This window comes from Prunus avium, chromosome 5, assembly GCF_965620075.1.
Source record: "Prunus avium chromosome 5, drPruAviu1.hap1.1, whole genome shotgun sequence".
Classification (NCBI taxonomy): Eukaryota; Viridiplantae; Streptophyta; class Magnoliopsida; order Rosales; family Rosaceae; genus Prunus; species Prunus avium.
Window position 1 is genome coordinate 22657752 of NC_142288.1, and position 15764 is coordinate 22673515.

Sequence of the window (15764 nt, forward strand, 5' to 3'; positions counted from 1 at the left end):
GATCATTTAGGATTTTATAATGTTATTGATTGATCATTTTTCAGATAATAATCCCAAAAAGAGACTTAAAATATAAATGGTTTATGTATATAGCTGACGTACATCTTCTAAGTTATGCACAAACACACTCATCACCTTTAGAAAAAGATATATATCACTTCGCAAGATAAATCATGTACATTTTTTTAACTCCAAAGTTGGAATGTTGTTGCTGCTCCCACGGCTCCATGTATAGTTGAAAATGAACTTATAAATATATTTGACCTAGCCAATCACCATCAATATTCTGATTGTTAATTTATGAATATCCACGACCTAACACTTTGTCTTAGGTCAATCCAGGCAGCTACACACATGGGTTGATATGCTTTTCCTTTGCAGCCTTTGTTGGTCGTTTTTGAGGCGTAGGTTTAATTTACCTCTAAGATATCCATTAAATTCAACAAAAATAAACGTTGCATGTGCCTGGTCAGTTTTGATAATTCACGACTTCAATTTGGATTAAGGAGAGCTTAAGTTGTTTATATTAGAATTGCTTTGATACCACTATGGCTCGTTTAGGAGTGATTCTAGATAGGTCAATAATCACTTTAAATTGTTGTTTTATGGAGAAGCACGTGGGAGGTGCTTTCCTCCATATATAAGTGATTCTGGTATATTCAGAATTGCTCCCAAACAAGATGTTGGCTAACCATTATTTTATATTCTATAGCATGTGGAAACTTGATTTAATTAGGATTATATGAAAATTGCCAAAAGCTTAAGCGAACCAAAGATTCCAAAATATAGATTTCGAAATGTGATGACCTCCCTCATTCGATCATTTATACACATAATTATATATAGTGTGAATATATTCAAATCAATCATTGTAGTCATTAGTGTGGTTCCGCCCTTGACGGTTAAGATATTGCATTTTCAGATATATAGGCTTCCCTTGGCAGGAGCTGCTACAACAAAGGGGTATATGTGAGGAGCTTAATTGAGGGGTCCAATCCAACCATGTGCAAGTTGAAATTGTTGAAGTTTAATGGTTGGATTGATCCCCGTACCTCTCATTGTAGCCTTTCAACCCTTGGGCACCTTGCAATTGTTGTGCCCCAATCAGGTGATGGCTGAGTTTCAATGGATTCTGTGTGCTGAGCAATTCTAAAGCCCACTGGACACTTAACTTCTCCGTATCCAGTTAAATAATTTTTTTTTTGCATGAGGCGGTTGGACCACCCGAACGAACAAACAAACAAACGGGACCCTATGTATTGGATCAAAACTCAAGGACCCATTTCCGATTTCCTTGTCTACGAGAATTAATAGGAATGCATGTTGTTGCTTCAGTAAATGTGAGTTTGAGATGCAGTAGGTGAGTACTTTCTTTCAAAGTGAAACTCCAACACGCCAAGGAAAGATATGGCATGAAAACGCACGCAACATATCTTTTTTTTCTCTGCAACGTCTGATTAAGAAACTGATTGGACCCAATTATACTGTTCTGTAGAATATATGCCCATTTTGCAGCAGATGCTATGCTGCTGTACAAGTATGTGTTTCTGGACAGAGAAAAAGAAGGAAATGAGATGACCAAAAACAAAATATGCAAAGAATGATCAAATGAATTGCTTCTGTTAATTTGTTAGTAGGTCACTGACCAGAAAATGAAGAGGGGGCCCCATTTAAAGACACTGATCCCTATATTGGAGGTAGACCCTATGATTGGGGGGGTGGGTTCCTATTTGCAATAGATAGTTTGGAATTTCTGTCCATTTTGTATAGATTGGACAGAAAGTAATATCCAAAAGATAAAAAAAAAGTATTTTGTTACTGAACAACTTAAGCTGTAATTCTTGTATAATTCATATACACAGAGTTTGGATACTTTGCTATTAACACTTTTTTTTCTTTATATATTTTTTTTTACAATTTAACACTTCTGTATAAACAATTGATCTGTACAATCAATCAAATCTTGGCAGGTAACTTCCCTAAATGTTATCCAACCAACCACTTCCCTGCAACTTTTTCTTTTTGGTAATGGGAGAACACATATGATGAACTGACATTTTATAATAAATATATATAAACAGTATTGGAGGAGTGAGAAATCGAACCTAGATCCTCAAGTGCATCGATAAATGTTCTTAAAGACTCAAATCACAAGCGAAGCGACCGATAAGTGCTCTTAAACGCTCAAAATACAAGCCATGATGAACTGACTTAGGTAGAGAGAACAAAGAAATACAACATATGAGCAATGAAAAAAAAAAAGAAAAAAGGAAAAACCATTGTACTGCAAATATTCTGAACATTTTTATACACCACTGTGCAACTGTAGTTCCAAAACCAAAAGGAATATTTTTATTGAGAAAAGAAAGATGAGAGAGAAAGAAGCATTGGGGAAAGGAAGCCTAGAGAGAAAGAGATGAAAAGGGAAGGAGAAAGTGGGGAAGGGGGAGCAGAAAAGGAGGAAAATTTGGGAGAAAAGTTGAGGAGGAGGAGAGGGAAAAGCAGAAGTGGCCCAAGTACTCCAGTATTGTCCTCATGGAGACTTTGCCCTTTTGGCCATAATACCATCATTAAAGACCCTCACCTTACCAGTAACACTACCACCTCCTCTGTCTCAGCTAGAAAGCTAGCTGCTGCTCTTTGGGAGTTTCAAAACTACCACTATCTCCCCCTCTCAAAGATGCACAGAGCTCCTCACAATAATGGTGGTCCTGCTGCTCCACCTCCTAGGTTAAGACATCTTCAGCTCCACCACCACCTCAGCAAAGACAAGGGTCTTGATCTGTCTAACTTTTTGGCTGATAATTCTCCCAGTTCTCCTGACCAGGTACTGGTTCTGAATTTTTTGTCTCTTCCTTTCCAAAGTTTTTGGTATGTTTTCAATTGGGTTTTTTTTTGGGTTTGTGTAAATTTGTTCCTTTGTATCTGATTGATGTTGAAATTGGGTCTGTTTTATATACCAAAAGAAAAATTGGGTCTGTGTTTTTTGTTTGTTATTTGCTCTGGTTTTTTTTTGAAAGAGGCCAGATCATGTGAAGGAATGATATTTATGTTGATGGATACATCCTGTCCTTTTGCTGCTTGTGTTGATTTATTGCTGTTTCTGTGAGATTTATGGAGCCTTAGGGTTACGTATGAGTGATGGTCAATGCTTATTATTATTTCTTCCTTTCTTTATTTCCAAAGAAATATATAATTTTTAGAATTTTTTATATGTTCTAAGTTTAGTGCTTCAGTTCAGTGTGCTATTTCATTAATAAATTCATACTGATAAAACGCTCCTTTCTGCCCACTCAGCACCAGATTAGAATTTGTTGATGCCAACTTAGGATTTCTGGAACTTGATTGTGCTCCCCTTTCCTTCTTTTACACTAAAACACAATGAACTAGACTTTATCCAAAGAAGTATGCACTTGTAGTTGCAATACCTTTCATGTTTGATCCATCCTCAGAAACAGTGGAATTTGAAGTTTCTCAGTTGGCAACTGATTTTTCTGTGATTACCTAATCCAGCCAGAAAGTGCAAGCAGTTTGCGGAGGCATATTGCTGCATCATTGATGCAACACCATCGAACCATCGAAAGAAACAAGTTGAACAATCACGTCTTGCAGCCTGTATCTCCTGCAAGCTATGGTAGTTCCATGGAGGTAAGCATCTGTTTATGCTTAGTCAAATGCTTTTTGGGCCTTTATTTTGAAGGATATATAAATTGAGATCGTAAGCAAAGTTGATTCTGATATAAGACAATTTGGTTTCTTCTGGCAGTGCTACTACTTCAAAATTTTCTTTTAGTAGAAATAAGGCAGTTTTCATTTGGGTTACTGCTCACTAGCCACTAGGATAGTATGATGTGACCCACACAAACTCATAATGCATGAACTGAGATTGTCTAATTTGTGTCCTTATACTATATGGAAAACTATGGAACTAAGTATTCTTGAAATTTCAAGAAGTTGCACCTAGATTTGGGCCAGTAGAGAGAAGCAATGTTATGAAAGCACAAGCTGTAATTATGTTCCATGAGCATTGTGTTGTGTTCATTCAAGATTATGATGAGGGAACCACATAACACATAGTATTCCAATATTTCTTGTATGAATCAGGTGTCTGTAAAGTGTGTATGATGATTGAAGCTGTGCTTATCATCTGTGAAGCATGTCTTATTAGTATCATTCGCAAAGTTTTTTCATTAGTGCCTCATTTATAACAAATCTTTCTATGCTCTCAAACCTTCTGCATAGTTTCTCACCTCTCTTTTTCAGGTGGCTCCTTATGACCCTGCAGTCACTCCTAGCAGTTCTTTAGACTTTAAGGGAAGGATTGGTGGATCACATTATAATCTTAAAACATCTACGGAACTTCTGAAAGTCTTGAACCGAATTTGGAGCTTGGAGGAACAGCATACCTCCAATGTAGCATTAATAAAAGCGTTGAAAGCAGAGTTGGATCACGCCCGTGTCAAGATCAAAGAGTTGGTTCGGGTGCGGCAAGCTGATCGACATGAGCTAGATGATTTGATGAAGCAAATTGGAGAAGATAAACTAGTTAGGAAGAGCAAAGAACAGGATCGAATCCATGCTGCAGTTCAATCAGTGAGGGATGAGCTAGAGGATGAGAGGAAGTTAAGAAAACGATCAGAAAGCCTACACAGGAAATTAGCGCGGGAGCTTTCTGAGCTGAAATCTTCTCTTTCCAATTCTGTGAAAGAGCTTGAAAGAGAGAGAAAATCAAGGAAGTTGTTGGAAGATCTATGTGATGAGTTTGCTAAGGGAATAAAAGAATATGAACAAGAGGTGCATTTTTTAAAACAGAAATCTGACAAAGATTGGACTGGAAGATCTGATCGTGATCGATTGATTCTCCATGTTTCTGAATCATGGATGGATGAACGGATGCAGATGCAGCTAGAAGAAGCCGAGTGTGGTTTTTCAGGAAAGAACTCAATAGTGGATAAATTAAGCCTTGAAATAGAGACCTTCCTTAGAGCTAAACATATGAGCACTCTTAAGAATACTGAAAACTTGTTGCCAAGGGATTGTAAGAACTCACTGGAATCTGCCCCTCTGAATGAGGCTGTGAGTGCGCCTCAAGACATGGGTGGAGAAGATGATTCTTTAGGCAGTGATTCAAATTGTTTTGAGCTCAATAAGCCAACCAACAGTGACTTCAAATTGCATGGGGATGAAGCTGTGGATAATCATATTGATGAAAAGTTGAAATTGGAACCCTCAAAGAAAAAACCTGAAAGGGTAAGAAGCCGTACTCCCTCCAGCCTGCAAGTTAAGTTTGAAGAACAGATGGCTTGGGCCATGTCGTGCAATGAAAATGATAAGTCCCAGATAGTAAATAAAGAGCAGGGGAAAACAGAAGAAGGGAAGCCAACCGAAATAAGCATACCCCAAATGTCTGAACATTGTGAAGCCACAGAAGACGAGACTTACAGAAAAGGAAATAAACAAGGTGAAAGCCAGGTTTCCAATTCGAATCACATGGCTGAAAACCGTATAAGAAGTCAACTTTTGATGTCAGATGTTGGGCATGTACATTCTGAAAATAACTACAATGAGGCTTCCTGCAGTAATACTGGATGGAGGAACCAGCCAAGTCCAGTAAGACAGTGGATGGCACGACTGGCATCCCCGGTTCGTGACATGTCCGAATCTTCTTCAAAGTTGCCCCCAAGGACAAGGGAGAACACCTTGAAGGCAAAGCTTCTTGAAGCAAGGTCGAGGGGACAGCGGTCGCGTTCAAAAGCTTCCAAAAACACCTCTTGATCTTCTTAGGAGATGTTGGCTTGAACACTCTGAAAGGGTTTGCTGATCCTGCATTGCCTGCTGGTTGTGGGGATTTGCTTCTTGTGAATATTTCCGTAACACTCTTTTCATATGGATATCTTTGTCTTCACTCACTAGAGTTCTGTTTCTCTCTCTCTCTCGGGTAGGTTTTAAAAGAGAAGTCTGTATATGGGTGTACTGTTAAAACGTTCCATAGCCTAAACAGATCATAAAGAGTTGAAGACCAACAACAATTTTGAGTTATGCTTTATGGCCATATAATGTGCCATGTAATGTAGGTTGGGAAAGAAAGTTAAGAAAGTTGAGGAAAGAAAATCAAGGTCACTTTCTTTAGTGGTACTTTTTTTCTTCAAGTTGGAAGAAGTTCTAAGTTTGAATCCTCTTCTGGTGATTAAAAAAAGCCCTAAATTGTATGTTTAATAAGTTTTTGAACTCACATTATGGAATCAATTAGAAGTTAAAACCAACGTGTAAAAAATTGCCAATTTTATAAGGGGTTTGTAATTCTCCAATATCGCTTGTATAAAATAATAAAAAATTCTTGTCATCATATCATATGATGAAACAAAAATAAAGCTTAACAAAATGATTTTAAATTATCTAAATATTTTGATCATATTTATTTAGTGAAGTATAGACAAAAATAAAAGAAAGACAAGAATTACCTACTCATCAACATATTATAGTCCCTCCCAGCTTTCCATAGAGTGAGAGAGAGATGGCAGGGGCGTCGTTTAGGTGGATACTACAGCTGCACAAGGACGTGCCAAAAGCTGCTCGGTTCTACTCGGAAGGCTTGGACTTCACCGTCGATGTCTGTACTCTTCGCTGGGCTGAGCTTCAGTCCGGCCCACTCAAACTTGCCCTCATGCAATCCCCCAAGTAACTCTCTCTGCCCAAGACTGGGAGTTTTATGCACACTACCTGTTTGCTTATTTGTCTACAAGAGTTGTTTACTCACCCATTGCCATGAAATATTACATTTTGTATGTGTTTGTGTGTTGACATAAAAATGAAGTTCTGGTTCTTAGATTTTGATCCTATTAACATGGTGTCACTGGGTTTTCTGTTTATTAAACAATAAAACAATTATGGTTGTGGAGATAAAGGACCTATTTGATCGAAAATGGTAGCTGCTAATCAAGTTTCACAGTGATCATGTCATGCAGAATCGAATGGGATACTCTTCACTTCTGTCTTTCACAGTGAAGGACATTAATCAAACAATGACAAAACTAATGGCTTTAGGTGCTGAGCTAGATGGCCCCATCAAATATGAAATTCATGGCAAGGTGATGACCGAAATTCTAACAAGAACTTTGACGTAACTTATTTTTCTATTATTTCTTTTGTGGATGCAGCATTTCATGTAACAATCTTGTGTCCAGGTTGCATCCATGCGTTGTATTGATGGGCACATGTTAGGCCTCTACGAACCCGCCTAGGAGCTCCAGAAGAAGTCCCTTAAATGCAACAAGATGAAATAGTAGGCTGCGTGGAGCTTTTGTTATGGCATTTTGAAATCTTTTGAACACAGAGAGAAGATGTGAGAGATTTCTTCTTTTCTTGGGTTCCCTTCGACAATCGACAGTGTTTGTTCATCCAAATCAATCACAGCTGTGCACAGAGTGTAAAGCAATGGACCTGGAAACACGGCAAACAGTGTTACCACGAATGTCTTGGAGGGGACAAAAAAGAAGTTTAATTTATGTTCTAAATCACCTATCATGTAGATGGGGTACTTTGGGTCATCTGTATCTCCTAGAAGTGATAGGAAATCTTCTTTGGTTCTTTTAGGTAGCACAGCCGCTTTGCTTTGCCTTGTTTTTGAGTTCTCATCTTGTACCTTCACAGAAACCAATGATTTTAACTTAGTTGAAATTGAAGCAAGTTGAATGATCGGCTTCAAACTATTTGATTTTACTTTTCTGTGTAGAATCTACAGCATTGTACCACCGATCTGTTTGGCATACAATTTTGCTTTACCTGATCAACCTGCAGATGGAGATACATGTTTGCATGGAAGAATGGTGTTGCACCGACCTCATAAACTGAAACCCGGTTTCTTGATGCAGTTTCTACATTCGAAATTTTGCGTGTCCTAGTCTCAATCAGATTGTAACTATGTCCAATGGAAACTTCTGATGATTTGATTCTCTGAAGAGGCAATTCAAGCCATTAAAACAACTGACCATTAAGCAAACACAGGTGCTTAAATAACTCAACACTACCATGCCTTACGCATAATGCGTCATCAATGCTTGCTGCTTCGAGGAGGTCTCGTGAGATGAAGTTCCTCCCTATGCCTCCAGCAACAATCTCACTTTCAGAAGGGGGTACTGAATTCAGCGTAAAAGCCTGTAGGGTATGCGTTGGATAACTTTTTCAGCATACAATTTGGTTTAACTTATATTGAAACAATTTGTTTTTGCTCCTGTCATTTGATTTCAAGCACTGCAAAATAGTTAAAAAAAATTTACCAGTCCATGACTGTTGAGCCCAAATGCACAGCTAGGGAGCTCCCCTGCATAAGTATAAGCAATGAACGATAGCCCATTTAGCAGAGTTCCCTTTATCAAATAGCTGCAAAAAGGTCAACAAGACGTTGACTTATTGTCACAAGATGTGCAAAAGTGGAAAAAATGCAAGAGAAAGAGAATGAGCATACGTGTGGCCAACCAAAGCAACATTTGCATCTTCATTGTGTGCCACAACTGCCATGGACTCACTAGCAACAAGAACATCAGAACAGTCATCCGGGGTATCGATTCCCGGGTTTATCGCCGTCTTAGGAAGAAATGCAAGAATCTCCTTCCTGAAGTTGATTAGTATAATCTGCACATGATAATTAAACAACCACAATGTGACCAATTAATGCAATTAATGAATGGGACAATTTAATTTTTAAGCATATAAGCATGTATTACATGAAGAACTGGCACACCACTTCCCTCTGCTGTTCCTATGAGCTCCTCCCAATATCTTGGAAACTTGTTTCTGTTATTTTCAGTGAGAGATTGGAGAAGTTGCTGTGCCACTGGGGTTTGAGCAAAAGGGAGGAGCTGGTTTTGAAGAATGAGGTCACTGGCCAACCTGCTCTTTATCTGGTTCGAAAACCTCTGGCCTATCAGGAAGCCCATTCTGTATGCATCTTCACAGGGCCCAACTTCAAATATCTTCAACCCTTTTGCTTCCACCATTTCAGCTGCTGCATGCAAAGTGAACTCAATAAAGGAAGGAGAGGGCCTTATCTTCTTTAATCTTCAACCCCTAACTTATATTTACATTTGTAGTCGTTTATTGGTTTTGAAGTTCCATTGTCGTATTTTCTGTTTCCATGCCGTACAGTAGCCAGTGTTTAGAAACGACATTCATTCTTAGGTGACTTAAAAGAAAAATAGCTAGATTGTGATGACTTAAAAAAGAAAAACAGCTAGATTGTGATTATGTGAGAGAGAGTTGTAAGTTAAAAGAAGAAAAAAATGATTATGTAGCCTACGATGTTAAATGGATGTCTTATAAGTCTCAAGCATTTTAGTACGTAAGAGCTTATAGTTTTAGTGGCAGAGTACTTAGTTAGTCCGCATTTAAGGTGAGAGTTTGACTCTGACTCACCCCTAGTAGGCCTCGAGTCTCTTATAAACCACAAAATATATAATTTTGAGTATGCTCTTTGAGAGCAAGAAAGCCATTGTAAATTAGGATGGTGGTACACCATGAAAGATTTTAAAGAGATCTCATAGATAAGTGTAAAGAACTAAAGGCAAGAGCTCGAATAAGAGAGAACTAGATGAAGATTTGATTGTGCTTAATATATCAAAACACAATGAGCGGATGGGTCTTGCACCCCTTAATTAAAACAAAGATCTTAAACTATATTTTCAAAAAAAAAAAAATCCCAATCACCCTCACTTTCTTACTAATCATGCTGACTAGATTTGGATTCTTCCACAGCAGCTGATTAAGCATGTGAACCCATCTGTATAAAAACAAACATGATTAAGATCTGACATTAGCTAGAACAAAAAAAAGTTAATAATGCATTTAATTATAAAATGATTATATTGAGATCTTGAGCTGGTCGTGTTGCAGACTCTTCCATCATATAACAAAGACAGAAGAAGCATCACTATCTCATTGTTTTCCAGAAAGATTTTGCGACAAATCTTATAAGAGATGCTGGAAAATTAATTGGGATTAAGAAATCATAATCAAGTTCACCAACACTAAACCTTTTTCCAAATGGGTTGGAACATCCAGGACCCAGAGAATAAAGGGAAGATAGTACTTTATAATACTTGGGATTTTAATAAAGCTAATGCAAAACTCCTCGTCAATCCCAACTATATGATGAGCACAAAATATAGACCCCCTTGAGAAGTATATATCAGTGGGAAATTGACACGTGGAAAATTCCCCATAATTCCACCAGATGTTTGCATTCCAATAATGACAAAAACAATAGCACTCATGTTTGTTAAAGACGGTGCAATAATCCATCAAAAGCACGAGAAAGAACCGTTGGATTTTGTAAAAGTGGGAGAGAGAGAGAGGGAGAGAGAGAGAGAGAGAGAGAGGGGTAAAGCTTGCATCCAAATTTGGTATTGTGTTTGTATGCTTGTAGAGGTAAAGAAAAGGAAAAAACATCATAAAATGACGGGAGTAAAGAAAAGAAAACTAAAGGCACACTGTTAGAAACACCTGCGATTGGGACTTGGAGATTATATTTTCTTTTCAGAGATTCGTTTTGGGGAAGGCAAAGTATAAGAGCAACTCATTCGCCTAGCTAAGGGCCAGACCAGACCACAATCTTAGAACAAACTTAACTTACATCTTTATAATAACGATATTATCGTTGATCGGCTCGTCCTGTGAGCAATTGTTTTGGTATAAATGTTCGTTACATGGTTAGTTACTGTGAGAGCAGCGTTCGTAGGTGGTCTAAATTTACTTTTGAGTGGAGGTCAGTGTTTCCACCACTCACTTCTTCCCCACTCTGTTTTTTTTGAGTCGATGGTACTGTTACTTGATGAAATACTACCACACACTCAACACAAAAAAGAAATAGAAACATTATCCAACTCAACAAGGAACACATCAAATAGGCTGATGTACAAATTCCAGACAGAAGATCCCGACCATTGACATGGAGACAGAGAGAACACTGTGCATGCTAAAAGACATAGCATACATACATTTTTCACCCTTTGCATTGAAGGTTACAAATAAATGTATACAAAGCCACCCCAAAAAAAAAAACACATGAAACATTCATTAACACAACTTTCTGGCCAACTCAATTTGTTTGAACTATGTATGCCAAGGATATTTTGGTAATTGAGCAAAGCCTGTAAGAGAGACATGTCTGGGAACTTGTTGCTGGGGGAAAGCAAGAACCAAGAAGCTAATGTTTTGTAAAGCGTGTGAGCGTGTGAGCGTGTGAGCTTTGTAGGTTTCTTCTTCCTCATGAGTTGCCTGTTTCAGTACTTTATTCCTCTCCAACTCCAGAAATTAGCAACTTCACGAAACCCTAACTGCAAAACAAATCACAAATACAAGTGCTTCCTGTGTACCAATAAAATCCCTTGAGTTAGATTTACAGGTATAAAAAAAAACACAAGGTAGAGCTCAGAGTTTCAGCCCTACTTGAGAAACTGAAGGCAATGATTATTTTATACATTAAAATAAATAAATAAAGGCAACCCAAGGTACAAGAATAGATAGATACAAGCCTAAGATATTAGGCTTAAATATACAGAGCTCCCTTTCTAGGGTAGCCGACAAGATAAACATAAGAAAAAGTGAAACGAATTATGAATTAAGATATGGGCTAAGCATACTTAAGTGGATAAGTAGTTGATGCAAATCAATTAAGATATGGTAAACAAATACATAAATAGGATAATTAAGTGGAGGAATATATTGAAATATATAGTTGAGGGAGCTCCCTTCAGTCCAAGTACAGGAAGCTTAAGATCCAATTTGTCTCCCGCTTCATTCACACATTTACTGGGTGTCCTGAGCTAATTTACCCAGTATTTGGATGAATGACTCGGCAGCTAATTAAATCCTACTGCTACCCATGAGTGGACTGAAGAAAGCTCTCTTCACCAAACTAAATAATCAAATATGAAATGAAATCTAAGGAAGATTTCCCATGTCCCATGGTAACCCTAGCTCCATAACTACAGAACTTCAGAGAGAGAGAGAGAGAGAGGAAGAGAGAGAGAAAAGATAGGCTTGCTATTACTTTGCCACCTCAACTAAACTAGTCATGGATCTTCAAATGGAGGTGGATGGCTTTATATAAGCTAAAAGAAAGGCTGATGTCAGACCACACATAATATTTTATAATATATTAATTGGACATTACATATTATTTAAATATCTAAACAATTGAAAGGAAGTTATTCATATTCCTTCTTCCCTTCATGTTGACATGTATTAAAACTTCTACCAATAGTCATGAAAAGCCCATCACTTATTTTAGTTATTCCTTTGCATATGCCCTGGAGGTTTCTTTATTTCATTATTTTTTTTAAAAAGTTAAGAAACAATGAACTCTACTCTAATCCTAACCCTTATTAGGATGCCGTACAACATTATGAGTTAATTAAGCATTAATCCTAACTTGACAAGAAAGATGAAAAATTCTTTACGAACATATTTTTTTTGTTCAAAGTTACAAGGGGTTTGAGATTTCAAACCTAGGATCATTGGGCGATGAGGGGAGTGCCTTAACCACTTGCGCTACTCCTTGTAGAGTTTGTTAGTGTTAATTGTGGCACTCATTGATTTGGCAGCAAAGCATATCTCTTAGTAATTGATAAGAGGAACTATTCAATTACAGTATTAATCTGTCAAATTCAAAGGGAATACGTAACTTACCCTTGGCTGACATACAAACAAAATGAATCAGCCAATTATATATGGGAAAAAGTCCCAATTATGCTATTTGTTCACAAAGAAAGTTTGCTACAGGGAGTGGGACTATGAAGCTAAATAAGTACAAAAAAGAAAAGAGGAAATGCTGATTGATTGAACCCGATAGCTAGAGATTCCAGTAAAAACCTATATCTTCCCAGCTAGGGTTTCATGGATACAAGCCTAATTTGACAAAATCCTAGTAGCCTTTTGGTTTTCTATTTTAATACTAATCTATGCAGGTCCGTCCGATTTGGTGGTACATATATTATATGGTCTTTCTTAAGTCTTTACCAAAAGAAAAGAACTATACAAACCTGATTAATGTTATTAATTATATATTTATGTGACACATGTTAGCAATTGTGTGGATTACTTGGATCTGGACGGACAACTGGTCCTGTTTTACATCAGTGCATGCCTTTCATTTCATATAATATGGGTTTAAGGTTTAGTTAACTTCAATTTTTTGGGTCCAACAATGCAGATTCATTACTTGAGGGAACAACAACATAAATTTTGCCCCAACAGAAGGACGAGTTGGGGCCAACTGTAAACTCAGAGGTCAGCTGTTTGAATCCTGTTGTTATTGTGCGAGTTCTTGATTTGCCTACACACACATTGTGGGGCCGGGAAGTATGGATCGGGGTTTACCCAATAGGGAATTTTGAACCTTTGCATTTAACAATCGTGTATTTACTCATATTTCGTCAAATCTCGATCATTCTAATAATCTATTGACCTATAATATGACTTGTCAAACTCCAATTACTATTCTCTGTTAACACTGTGAAGTCCAAATAATATTTAAAAAACAACATAAGAAACCTATCGGTCAACCACACGACACCATGGTCGAACCCTTAACCCATGCTATAGGCAACTACCTCCGCCTATCACCACCAACCAACCTCCCCTCCTCTCTCTCCCCCACTTTCTGTCTTTCCTATTAATTCAACTAACCACCAACCGCACGCTACAGGAAACTCCCTCCTTCTCACCAACAACCAACCTGCCTCCTCCTCTTCAATTTTTGTTTTGAGAGGTTGACGCTTTACTGATGGGTTTCAAATTGGGTGTTGGGGTGGTGACTGTGGGGCATTAGGATCGACGAAGCGGACGATCCACCACTATGTTGCCTCCATCCCTAACCAGGTGATTACTCCCCTTGGACAAATTCTATTCAGCAAGATAGGGGAAAGAGAGAAAGAGGGGTAGAGAGAAGAGGGGAGGTTGGCTGGCGGTAAAGAGGGAAGAAGGGATACTGCCTGTGGGTGTAGGGTGGCTGTCGGAGGTTTTTTATTTTTATTTTAATTGGTTGTTTTTATTATTTTTTTTAAAATTTATATAGATTTAACAGTGTTAACCTGGAATTTGACTTGTCATGCCTTAAGTCAACGGTGGTCAATATGTAATCAAATATGGGTAAATGCATGGTTGTTAAATGCAAAGACTCGGAATTCCACTCCACGATAGGTATGGGTCCAATACAAACCTGCCTAAATGGTTTCCTCAAAAAATATATATATATATATATAATATCTTCTCAACAATTACAAAAATTTAATATAAATTTAACAAGAAATACTGGAGTTGAAAAGAGAATACGTGCATGTGAGTAATATCTTGTAAAATAACAAAACAAATTTACTCTACATACTGATATTTTGAAGCACATAAAATTATACTACTAAAAGCTGTTCAAGTTTTGATCAAGTAGAAACCAAATTGATATGTCACTATATATCTTTTCATCGGCGAAAAGACAATTGAACAATGAACGTCCCGACTGAGAGGGGTTTACCTCAGTTATGAGGTCCCTCCCCCTTCCCCTCTTGGTTATCCGTTCAAATCCCATGATAAGTGCCCCCTCCCCAATGCAATGTATTTATCGCAAATTTTTTAAAAAAAACCGATGAACGTCCCCACAGGACATTTTTGTAATAGATTGTGTGTCAATTCAAGTCTAAAACGTAAAACCCCAGTTCTTGAGCTTCAAGAAAAAAAAAATTATACAAAAGGGAAAACCACAGCAAAGTTGGTAAATAAACGAACTGAAACCCACCATCAGTTAGATATAAATCCAAAAAAAGTCGGAAATAAATTGTATAGTTCGTGTCACTTTACCTCAAGATCTCACAAAAGAAAAAAGAGACTCATCAATATTCATTTTTGTTTTAAAATGATGAACTCATTTTTGTTTATAATCATAAACTATTCATTTTTAAATTATAAAAGCATACTTGGGTCACGCCAGTTGGGCAAGATATTAACCCACCTGCACCCATTTACACCAAAATTCGAGAGCCTCTCTTCCTATAAATTAGATTAATTAAGAGTAATTTAGACTATTACTTCTACAAATAAATAAATAATTATATATATAATCCCAAAAATTTGAGGTTTATAACCCTCCCAATTTCCCATGTTGAAACTTTTTAAATAACTAGCATTCCTAGGCTAGCCTTTTCTTTCCGTCCTCTTCGGTGTCAAATATTCAAACCGTTATCGTTGTCAACTCTTCTTTCATTGAATAGTTTGTCGTTAAAAGAAAAGCAAGGATGCATGATTTTAGGTTTAGCCTGATGCAATCTGATTTGATTTGTGAATGGGGTGTTTGATAAAAATACTCAAAATTGTTACGGATTTAGATTAAAATGTGGTTTAAGTTTAAGCTCCATTCGAGCGAGCAAAACAGTTGGACAGTAATCTTTTTGGTGAAGATTCCTAGCATGCCATGTGGAAAAAGTCATTGGGAATTCTTGCTTGATTTGGGAAGTGTCAACACTTTGTCGTAGCCTTCAAAATATTGCTTAATTTCCTTGTTTGGCAAATCAATTACACATAGCTCTCAAACTCCATGTATTGATTTAACTTAATCTCCTATCTTCCCTTTCCTCTTTCCTTCATGGAAGCCTTACTTTATATGCCACTTTGATGTAATTAATAAATGGTGCAATGAAATTGATTAGGTAAACAAAGTAATTGAGCAACATTTGATCAATAGTTATTATTAGATATAAACAAGAGAGGTCTCAAGTTCG

At 37.3% G+C, this 15764-nt stretch overlaps 3 protein-coding genes across 4 annotated transcripts; 2 read left to right on the forward strand and 1 right to left on the reverse strand.

Moving 5' to 3' along the window:
- The first annotated feature begins 2153 nt into the window (after positions 1–2153).
- LOC110762212 (uncharacterized protein At5g41620-like) lies at positions 2154–6039 on the forward strand. The gene is made up of 3 exons (XM_021964820.2): positions 2154–2827; positions 3514–3648; positions 4264–6039. The coding sequence occupies exons 1-3, from the start codon at positions 2417–2419 to the stop codon at positions 5773–5775; spliced, it is 2058 nt and encodes a 685-aa protein (XP_021820512.1). The 5' UTR covers positions 2154–2416; the 3' UTR covers positions 5776–6039.
- Positions 6040–6275: 236 nt separating this feature from the next.
- LOC110762203 (uncharacterized) lies at positions 6276–7719 on the forward strand. The gene is made up of 3 exons (XM_021964808.2): positions 6276–6678; positions 6950–7088; positions 7185–7719. Exons 1-3 carry the CDS (start codon positions 6515–6517, stop codon positions 7239–7241), a joined length of 360 nt encoding a protein of 119 aa, XP_021820500.1. The 5' UTR covers positions 6276–6514; the 3' UTR covers positions 7242–7719.
- On the reverse strand, positions 6901–9046 carry LOC110762229 (uncharacterized). Of its 2 annotated transcripts, XM_021964838.2 has the most exons (7): positions 8724–9046; positions 8465–8631; positions 8277–8379; positions 8038–8154; positions 7783–7953; positions 7519–7642; positions 6901–7440 (listed from the first exon to the last, which is right to left on the reverse strand). In XM_021964838.2, the coding sequence occupies exons 1-7, from the start codon at positions 8994–8996 to the stop codon at positions 7304–7306; spliced, it is 1092 nt and encodes a 363-aa protein (XP_021820530.1). In that variant the 5' UTR covers positions 8997–9046; the 3' UTR covers positions 6901–7303. The 2 variants fall into 2 exon arrangements, with proteins under 2 accessions (XP_021820530.1, XP_088109499.1); XM_088253373.1 differs by having other exon boundaries at positions 6901–7642.
- Positions 9047–15764: the final 6718 nt, after the last annotated feature.

What these genes read in the sequence shown, in the direction of transcription:
- LOC110762212 (XM_021964820.2), top strand. Translation starts at nt 2,417, where the DNA reads ATGAAAAGGGAAGGAGAAAGTGGGGAAGGGGGAGCAGAAAAGGAGGAA. An exon ending in CTCCCAGTTCTCCTGACCAG is followed by an intron (nt 2,828 to 3,513) that starts GTACTGGTTCTG and finishes TACCTAATCCAG; the next exon opens with CCAGAAAGTGCAAGCAGTTT. An exon ending in GCTATGGTAGTTCCATGGAG is followed by an intron (nt 3,649 to 4,263) that starts GTAAGCATCTGT and finishes TCTCTTTTTCAG; the next exon opens with GTGGCTCCTTATGACCCTGC.
- LOC110762229 (XM_088253373.1), bottom strand. Translation starts at nt 8,996, where the DNA reads ATGGTGGAAGCAAAAGGGTTGAAGATATTTGAAGTTGGGCCCTGTGAA. An exon ending in GTTGCTTTGGTTGGCCACAC is followed by an intron (nt 8,380 to 8,464) that starts GTATGCTCATTC and finishes ACCTTTTTGCAG; the next exon opens with CTATTTGATAAAGGGAACTC. An exon ending in GCATTGATGACGCATTATGC is followed by an intron (nt 7,954 to 8,037) that starts GTAAGGCATGGT and finishes TTGCCTCTTCAG; the next exon opens with AGAATCAAATCATCAGAAGT.
- LOC110762203 (XM_021964808.2), top strand. Translation starts at nt 6,515, where the DNA reads ATGGCAGGGGCGTCGTTTAGGTGGATACTACAGCTGCACAAGGACGTG. An exon ending in GCCCTCATGCAATCCCCCAA is followed by an intron (nt 6,679 to 6,949) that starts GTAACTCTCTCT and finishes CAAGTTTCACAG; the next exon opens with TGATCATGTCATGCAGAATC. An exon ending in AATATGAAATTCATGGCAAG is followed by an intron (nt 7,089 to 7,184) that starts GTGATGACCGAA and finishes TCTTGTGTCCAG; the next exon opens with GTTGCATCCATGCGTTGTAT.